This window comes from Triticum urartu, chromosome 3A, assembly GCF_056163025.1.
Source record: "Triticum urartu cultivar PI428250 chromosome 3A, HENAU_Tu73, whole genome shotgun sequence".
Classification (NCBI taxonomy): domain Eukaryota; kingdom Viridiplantae; phylum Streptophyta; class Magnoliopsida; order Poales; family Poaceae; genus Triticum; species Triticum urartu.
Window position 1 is genome coordinate 31943830 of NC_141875.1, and position 8647 is coordinate 31952476.

Sequence of the window (8647 nt, forward strand, 5' to 3'; positions counted from 1 at the left end):
AACGTACATTAGCCCCCAAGTGCCAAGAATAATACTTTTATTGCGCTTGGGACTTGTAAAAAAATTCTGATAATCAAGAAAATAGGCATTAGCCCCCAAGTGCCAAGTGTATAACTTGTTATGTGCTTGGTACTTCAAATATTCACTGCCACCTCATAATATGTCTTTCTCTTATAGGCTGAGCTAAGCAAAAAGGAAGCCCAAACCGCTGATCTTCAAGAAAATATCAAATCCCAGCAAGCAGAAACCTCCAAAGCCAAAGAGGAACTGACCAATGCCTTAGCGGCCATGGAGAAGCTGAAGGAAACTTTTAAGAAGGAATGGGCGGATTTGGGCATAGAGAAAACCGCATTGCAAAAGAGAGTTGAAGACGCAGAAGCAGCCCTTAAACCGGTGACCGAAGAGCTTACCGGTTTAAAGCGGCAGATAAATGCCATGACCGTTGATGTGTTTGGTAAGTATCCTCACCTGAAGTTTTCAACATACATTATCTCATCAGTACCAGTTTACTGATGCTCGCAATGACATAGGAACTCGCATTACCCATCTAGGCTCTGACATGCGGATGAAGTTGAAGGCTGCCTATACTCTTATAGAGCAGTTATATTCCAGAGCCCAACGGGCCATTTGCACTGCTTCTCATAACAAACCGCCTCCAACTTTGATAAAGGAAACCCTTGAGAAGCTGCCAATGCTGCCTGCCCGGTTGGATGAGTTAAAAAGTTCAGCTACAAGGTCAGGTGCGCTGACTGCGCTAATCTGGGCTAAGGCATGGATACCAGATCTTGACTCGTCAGATATAGGCAGCGGCTATCCTGGCATAAAGGAGGACGGTTCAGAGTTTAACAATGATGATCTTCGAAGGTTGACAAAGGAAATGCGCCCCTTAGCGAGCAAATTGGCTGAAGAAACAGATCTCTCTCACTATCAGCCGGTTTATGATTCTGGTCATAAAAGACTCCCTGCGCCGACACATGATGTAGAAGATCTTATTTCACCAATCCGTAAGCACACCTATGCCCCTGATGTTGACCCCTCCAACCTTATAAGCGATGAAGCTGTGTTCCAAGCCTTAACTGGAATCGATTGGGTAACCATTGACTTCCAGGCACTGGGTAGAGAGGAGGAGGATGCACCAGCGCAAGACGATCCACAGCCTTCAAGTCAGCCTGGTGACGAGTCATGATCTGGAGGCCGGTTTAGCCTTCTACGTACTGTCACACTTGCTGAGAACAATTATTCTTTTGGGGCATTAAAGCGCCTTGTAATAGGCTAGTTCAAAATACTTGGTATGTTATGCCATCGCGCATATTTATGTTACCTGATACTGTTAATCCATCATGCTTTAGGATATATTATGTTCATAATCCGTAGAGGTCTTATGCAAACTGTTCATGCATACAAGAAGTTGAAAGTGTCCTGGCAGTTTACCGCAGGACGGGTCATGATGCCCAAATATATAGCCGGGGTTTATAACCATGGTTGTACTTTGAAAATAATCAAAGATGAAAGAGATGATACCTGTGATATTGAATCACACTGTTGGTTGACCAACTTTTTGTATAGTAAGAGTGATAACCTCAATCTTGAGTATTGATAACTCTTTCCATGTTTTGCTGTTTTATGATAAAACCGTACCGGGTTATAACAAACACCAGTTTATCCATATATAATGCTGGTGACTTGTAGTCGAGACCAGGCCGGGTCAATAAACGCCGGATTATAACTGATCATGTACTTGCAACTTATCATTGAAAGCCAACCCGGGTCAATAAACGCCGGTTTATCATAAGATATTATGAATCTTACCAAAGGAGAAAAAACTTGCCAAATAAAAACATAAAAAGAATATGCAAGGCTTTTCATGGGCTGCCAGGCCTAAAATCGAGGCTTTTCATGGGCTGCCAGGCCACTGAGTTAAACCATTTTTCGAAGCCTTTTAAGATGGACCTCCCATTAACCAATCGTCGTTTTAACTTTGATAAGTTCAGGGTCTATGAGATTGACTTGTCAAACGTTCGGCGGGTCATACCAGGATTACCTGGACGGAGTGGCTTACTTAAAAAGGCAGGATAACCCGAGGTTTTAGGTGAAATACACCTGGCTTGATAGCCTATTACAAGGGTGTAGACTTCTTTGTTCTTTGAGAAGCAAAGAGCCCCCGAGCAATATTTTGAGCTGTGCTCAGTGGGTGCGTCTGTTTGAGTTGTTCCTTTTGCAACACTCTCTTTGGTTCCACGTGATTTCCTTTTGGCCTTAAGCTGATCAAGAGGTGTAGCTATGGTTCAAATACAACCAAGCCCCCAAGTGATTTCCCTGGTGGCCTTATGCTAGTTGTGGTTCGAATACGACCAAGCCCCCAAGTGACTTTATATATATATATATATGGCTTTATAAGCCGGATCAATGGGTAAATAGAACTCCGCTTTATAAACAGAAGCCCCCATGTAACCACACATGATGTAAGAAAAACAACAGAGACCCCGCTTTAGCTGAGGCTCCGATTTATTATATTGATCATAATATATACATTGTCATAACTATGTACATAAGAAGAGCATGTGGCTCAAGTATAGTAAGGCCGAAGATGAGCTATATTCCACGGCCGTTTTGGGTCTCCTCCTCCGATTTATGTGAGTCTTTGTGCTCTCGAACATCGATAAGGTAGTATGATCCGTTGTGTAGATTTTTGCTGACCACAAAAGGTCCTTCCCAAGGTGGAGACAACTTGTGCGTATCAGTCTGATCCTGGATGAGTCGGAGCACCAGATCTCCTTCCTGAAAAGTTCTGGTTTTGACCCGGCGGCTGTGATAATGACGCAGGTCTTACTGGTAAATCGCCGAACGAGCCGCTGCAATATCACGCTCCTCATCTAACAGGTCCAGTGAATCCTGACGTGCTTTCTCATTATCAGCTTCCACATAAGCCGCCACACGGGGCGAGTCATGACGTATGTCACTAGGGAGAACCGCCTCTGCTCCGTAGACCATGAAGAAAGGTGTGTAACCCGTAGGTCTGTTCGGTGTGGTATTGATGCTCCATAACACAGAAGGTAACTCCTCCACCCAACAACCCGGCATCCACTTTAAAGGAACCATAAGCCGGGGCTTGATGCCTCTCAAAATCTCTTGATTGGCTCTCTCTGCTTGACCATTAGATTGGGGGTGAGCTACTGATGACACGTCAAGCCGGATGTGCTCACGTTGACAAAATTCTTTCCATAGCACCCTTGGACAGATTAGTACCATTATCCGTTATGATGTTGTGTGGAAAACCAAAACGGAAGATCACCTTTTTGATGAATTGAACCGTCGTACCTGCATCACACTTACTGACTGGCTCTGCCTCCACCCACTTGGTAAACTTATCAACCGCCACCAGAAGGTGGGTCTTCTTGTCTTTTGACCGCTTAAAGGGCCCAACCATATCCAGCCCCCAAGTTGCAAATGGCCAAGTGATTGGAATCATCCTTAATTCTTGAGCCGGGACATGAGCGCGGCGTGCAAACTTCTGACAACCATCACACCTCTTTACCAAATCCTCAGCATCAGCATGAGCCGTCAACCAATAGAAGCCGTGATGAAAAGCCTTAGCTACCAAGGATTTTGAACCGGCATGATGACCACAATCTCCTTCGTGGATCTCACGCAAAATCTCACAGCCTTCTTGAGGAGACACACAACGCTGAAACGCCCCTGTTACACTACAATGATGTAACTCCCCATTGATAATGGTCATTGACTTGGATCGCTGGATTATCTGCCTGGCCAAGGCTTCGTCCTCTAGTAACTCGCCCTGGTTCATATACGCCAAGTATGGGACCGTCCAATCCGGGATAACATGAAGAGCTGCCACTAACTGAGCCTCCGGGTCAGGAACAGCCAAATCCTCCTCCGTAGGTAACTTGACCGACGGGTTATGCAAAACATCCAGAAAAACATTGGGTGGAACCGGTTTACGTTAGGAACCCAAACGGCTTAAAGCGTCTGCCGCTTCATTCTTTCGCCGGTCCACATGGTCAACTTGATAGCCCTTGAAATGACCTGCAACAATATCTACTTCCCAATGATATGTTGCCATGAGTGGATTCTTGGAATCCCAAGTGCCAGACACTTGTTGAGCTACCAGGTCTGAGTCACCAAAGCACTTAACACGGCTTAAATTCATCTCCTTAGCCATCCGAAGACCATGGAGCAAGGCCTCATATTCAGCTGCATTGTTAGTGCAAGGGAACATTAAACGAAGAACATAACAAAGCTTATCACCTTGTGGGGAAGTTAATACGACTCCAGCCCCCGAGCCCTCCAATTGTCTGGACCCATCAAAATGAATGGTCCAATAAGTGTTATCTGGCTTTTCCTCTGGTGCCTGCAACTCTGTCCATTCGTTGATGAAATGCACAAGTGCTTGGGACTTGATTGCTGTGCGAGGCATATATTTTAACTCCTGAGGTCCGAGCGCAATGGCCCATTTGGCAACCCGGCCAGTTGCTTCCCTGTTTTGGATGATATCCCCCAAGGGAGCAGAACTGACCACAGTGATAGGATGACCCTGAAAATACTGCTTGAGCTTCGGGCTTGCCATGAAAACTCCATACACCAGTTTTTGCCAATGTGAGTACCTCTGCTTGGACTCAATAAGCACCTCACTGATATAATAAACCGGCCGTTGAACCAGATACTCCTTTCTAGCCTCCTTGCGCTCCACAACAATAGCCACACTAATAGCCCGGGCATTAGCAGCCACATATAACAACAACGGTTGTTTATCAACAGGAGCAGCAAGGATGGGCGGCTCACCTAGCTGCCGCTTTAAATTCTCAAAGGCTTCATTGGCAGCATCACTCCAGACGAAATGGTCTGTCTTCTTCATCATCTGATACAGAGGGATTGCCTTTTCTCCCAAACGGCTGATAAATCGGCTCAATGCTGCAATACGACCCGCCAGACGCTAAACATCATTAATACACGCCGGTTTAGCCAGAGATTTAATAGCTTTGATCTTCCCCGTATTAGCTTCAATGCCCCTATTAGACACCAGAAAACCCAAGAGCTTGCCTGCCGGTACACAAAAGACACATTTGGCCGGATTAAGCATCATCTTATAAACCCGAAGGTTATCAAAAGTCTCCTTCAAGTCATCTATCAATGTTTCCTCCTTTTTGGACTTTACCACAATATCATCCACATAAGCATGAACATTGCGCCCAATCTGATTATGAAGACAATTCTGTACACCGCGCTGATAAGTTGCCTGGGCACTCTTGAGCCCAAAAGGCATAGATACATAGAAGAAGGCTCCAAATGGAGTTATAAAAGTTGGCTTCTCCTGGTCCTTAACTGCCATTTTGATCTAATGATAACCAGAATAAGCGTCCAGAAAACACAAACGGTCACAACCCGTCGTAGCATCAATGATTTGATCAATACGAGGGAGAGCAAAGGGATCAGCTGGACAAGCCTTGTTCAAATCTGTGTAGTCCACACACATACGCCAAGCGTCGTTCTTCTTAAGTACCAGCACCGGATTAGCTAGCCACTCAGGGTGAAAGACCTCGACAATAAACCCTGCCGCCAAAAGCCGGGCTACCTCCTCACCAATAGCCTTGCGCCTTTCTTCATTGAAGCGGCGGAGAAACTACCTGACCGGTTTAAACTTAGGATCTATATTAAGAGTGTGCTCAGTGAGTTCCCTCGGTTCACCTAGCATATCAGAAGGTCTCCATGCAAATATGTCCCAGTTCTCACGGATGAACTCGATGAGCGTGCTTTCCTATTTCGGATCCAGGTTAGCGCTGACGCTGAACTTCCTGGATGAATCACCAGGAACAAAGTCAACCAGCTTAGTCTCCTCAGCCGGTTTAAACTTCAAAGCCGGATCATGCTCTGTAGTTGGCTTTTTCAAAGAAGTCATATCTGCCGGGTCAACATTGTCTTTGTAGAACATCAACTCCTTGCACAGACCGACTCAGCATAGGCCGCATCACCTTCTTCACATTCCAAAGCAATCTTCCGGCTTCCATGCACTGTGATGGTCCCCTTATGACCCGGCATCTTAAGCTACAGATAAACATAATAGGGCCTTGCCATGAATTTAGCATAAGCCGGCCATCCAAACAGTGCATGATATGGGCTCTTGATTTTCACCACTTCAAAAGTCAATGTTTCTGACCTTGAATCATGATCATCTCCAAAAGCAACCTCTAGAGCTATCTTACCGACCAGGTACGCCGATTTACCAGGCACCACACCATGAAAAACGGTGTTCGACGGTTTAAGATTTTTATCTGTCAACCCCATGCGACGGAAGGTTTCATAATAAAGGATACTGATACTGCTCCCTCCATCCATGAGTACCTTGGTGAACTTGTACCCGCAACCTGAGGTACCACCACTAATGCCAGATGACCCGGATTATCAACCCGGGGTGGATGATCCTCTTGACTCCACAAAATGAGTTGTTCAGACCAGCGCAGATAATGGGGCACTGCCAGTTCAACGGAGTTTACTGCCCTTTTATGAAGCTTTTGATCGCGCTTACACAAGCTAGTGGTGAAGACATGGTACTGCCCACTATTTAACTACTTCAGATTACTCTGATGACCCGATTGTTGTTGTTGCTGACTCCTCTGATGATTATAACCTCCTTGGTTGCCCTGACTGCCTTGATTTCCATGTCCGGTTTGGTTGCCTTGGAATCCTGAACTGGAGTTGCCTCCACCATAACCTGGCCCATGAGAACCGCCTCCTGAACCGCTGGGTGGTCCATGGTCGTATCGGAACAGATTCGAATTTTTAAACTTCCACATGATAAAGCAATCCTTGCAAAGGTGTGTAGCTGGCCTTTCTCGCAACCTGTGCTTTGGGCAAGGCTGGTTTAACAGGAGCTCAAGATTGGGACCTGATCCTCGACCCTGCTGGGGTGGTTTACCCTTACGGCGCTGACCATTATCCTGGGTGTTGGTGTTAGCCACAAAGTCCAAGCTATTATCCGCCTTGCGCTTACCGTTGTTCCCATGACCCGCCGGGTTAAGCTGCTGCCCCTTGGCACTGCCATTCTTCTTTCCCTTCCCCGGATTTTCATCCTCAGACTCTGGGTCCTTGGTACTATCCGAATCGGCATACTTAGCCAGAGCTGCCATAAGCGTTGCCATGTCATTGCAGTGACGCTTGAGCCTTCCCAACTTCAGTTTCAAAGGCGTAAAACGGCAATTGCCTTCCAACGTCAAGACTGTTGTATCAGCATTGATGCGGTCTGTTAATGCAAAATAGCTGAGACTCGCTTTATCTAATGGGTTGTAGACTCCCCCTCCTCTTGAACACAGGCGGCTAAGTCCACGATTGACATGGGTTGCTTGCACGTATCTTTGAAATTCTGGATAAACCGGCTTTTTAACTCAGCCCATGACCCAACGGAGTTAGCTGGTAAAATTTTCAGCCAGGTACGAGTCGTTCCTTCTAGCATCATGGTGAAGTACTTAGCACATGTCGCGTCATCCACGTCCAGCATCTCCATCGCCATATCATAGCTCTCAACCCAGGATTTGGGGGGTAAATCGGCAGTGTAATTGGGCACCTTACGAGGACCGTTGAAATCCTTGGGCAGCCGCACATTACGTAAGGCTGGGGTGAGACACGGCACCCCCAAAGAACTAAAAACCACACCTGGTTCCACTGAAGTGGTCGGACGAACCGGAGTAAGCTGACGAGCCACGTATTGTGATGCTAACTCGGCTTCTCGACGTGCTCGACCGTGATCCACCACATCCTGAGCATTAGCACTGTCACCCGCCGGGTTATGACCTCGCGGTGGGTTACGGTCTCGCGCACTGCTTGGTACATCCGGTTCATCAATATGCCTGTTGTAGCTCCGACTTGGGCGGGGGGTGGAATGAATCCTCTCGCGACTGTATGAATAAGCCTGCTGTTGGGTTAAAGCTGTCTGAAGGAGCTCTCTAGCCCGTCGTGTTTCAACTGCTACTGGAGATTCGCCTTTGATTGGGAGAGCTGCCCATTGTGAAGCGGCGGCAATGATGTTATCCAACGGGTTAGAGTAATGACCCGGAGGCGTTGAGACATGTTGTGACAGGACATTGTTCTGACGAGGTGGATCCATCGTGCGTGGCTGAACCGGCGCCCCTGTTCCCGGTGCCTCCGCCCGGTTTAACACTGGCTGGTTACTGGTTCCTGACCCTGGTGTATTAAAGAGATTCCTTCCCTCGTAAACCAGAGGCAGGTGAGACTGGTGCCTTCTTCTCATGACATCGTTTGATGCGCTCTGATCCAGCATAAGCCGATAAGCCTGTGCCTCTAACTCGGCCCGCTCTGTGGCCATCCTGGTGTTCTCTGCTGCCAGATCTACCTTAGCTTGAGCTATTTGATCCTTCACCTTTGCAATTTCTGCGTCATGTTGATCCTGATCTGTCGTATTAACCTCAGCTGCCAGCAATGTTGCCAAAGTGTCGAATAAATCAGACAAAACCTGAACCGGCGCTGCCGCGGGGCCTCCTGCCCCAGCGGGAGTTGCATCTACTGAACAGGAAATCATTGCCGTTGCGGTAGAAGAATGTTGCACCGACTGCGTACCAGCCATGAAAATCGCAACTCGGTTCGGCGGATCAGAGAGGTCCAGAATATTGTCGCCATC

At 47.1% G+C, this 8647-nt stretch overlaps 1 protein-coding gene across 1 annotated transcript; it reads left to right on the forward strand.

The window, feature by feature from the left end:
• The first annotated feature begins 288 nt into the window (after window positions 1-288).
• Window positions 289-1186, forward strand: LOC147978187 (uncharacterized). Its single transcript, XM_087514666.1, has 2 exons — window positions 289-454; window positions 531-1186. The coding sequence occupies exons 1-2, from the start codon at window positions 289-291 to the stop codon at window positions 1184-1186; spliced, it is 822 nt and encodes a 273-aa protein (XP_087370792.1).
• Window positions 1187-8647: the final 7461 nt, after the last annotated feature.

Excerpts from the sequence above, each read along its gene's own strand:
- LOC147978187 (XM_087514666.1), top strand. The coding sequence starts at position 289 with ATGGAGAAGCTGAAGGAAACTTTTAAGAAGGAATGGGCGGATTTGGGC. Across the intron at positions 455-530 it reads CATGACCGTTGATGTGTTTG|GAACTCGCATTACCCATCTA; the intron begins GTAAGTATCCTC and ends GCAATGACATAG.